Raw genomic sequence first — 537 nt, forward strand, 5'->3', positions numbered from 1 at the left:
TCTTGCTCTTATGGGTGCAAGAACCTCCCGGCGCTGCCGTCCCATGTCCCCAGCAAAGCCCCCGGTCCCCAGCGTCTCTCCCCGTTGTCCCCAACGTGTCTCTCCCCGCAGTGTCTCTGCAGGGACCACCTCTACCCTCTCATAGGCTTCTTCGGGAAGGGCTATGGGAGGAACAGCGAGCCCATCCGCGGCTCTACGTCATCGCCGTCGGCTTCATCCTCATTGGTAGGTGCTTGTCCCCCTGGTGCCCACCTCCAGCCGGGTGGCTCGGTCCCCACCACCGATGGCTCATTCTCCTCCTCCTCCCCGCAGCCGAGCTCAACGCCATCGCCCCCATCATCTCCAACTTCTTCCTCTGCTCCTACGCCCTCATCAACTTCAGCTGCTTCCACGCCTCCATCACCAACTCCCCAGGTGGGCTATGCCGCACCGTGCTGCGCCGCGCCGTGTGGCAGGCAGCTCCCGTCCGGCTCCCGTCCCGGCAGTGCCGCTGTGTGTGTTTGCGTGCAGGCTGGCGACCCTCCTTTCGGTATTACA

The 537-nt window shown here is 64.4% G+C and overlaps 1 protein-coding gene across 1 annotated transcript in view; it reads left to right on the forward strand.

The window, feature by feature from the left end:
- Nucleotides 1-111: 111 nt before the first annotated feature.
- Nucleotides 112-537, forward strand: part of LOC104464058 (solute carrier family 12 member 3-like) — a gene marked incomplete at its 5' end in the record, with an annotated part of 3,758 nt that continues 3,332 nt past the window's right edge. Inside the window, 4 exon segments of the mRNA XM_010076638.1 lie at nt 112-190; nt 193-225; nt 313-414; nt 511-534. Coding sequence (XP_010074940.1) covers nt 112-190; nt 193-225; nt 313-414; nt 511-534 — 238 coding nt within the window.

This window comes from Pterocles gutturalis, unplaced genomic scaffold (assembly GCF_000699245.1).
Source record: "Pterocles gutturalis isolate BGI_N339 unplaced genomic scaffold, ASM69924v1 scaffold45893, whole genome shotgun sequence".
In the NCBI taxonomy this organism is placed as follows: Eukaryota; Metazoa; Chordata; class Aves; order Pterocliformes; family Pteroclidae; genus Pterocles; species Pterocles gutturalis.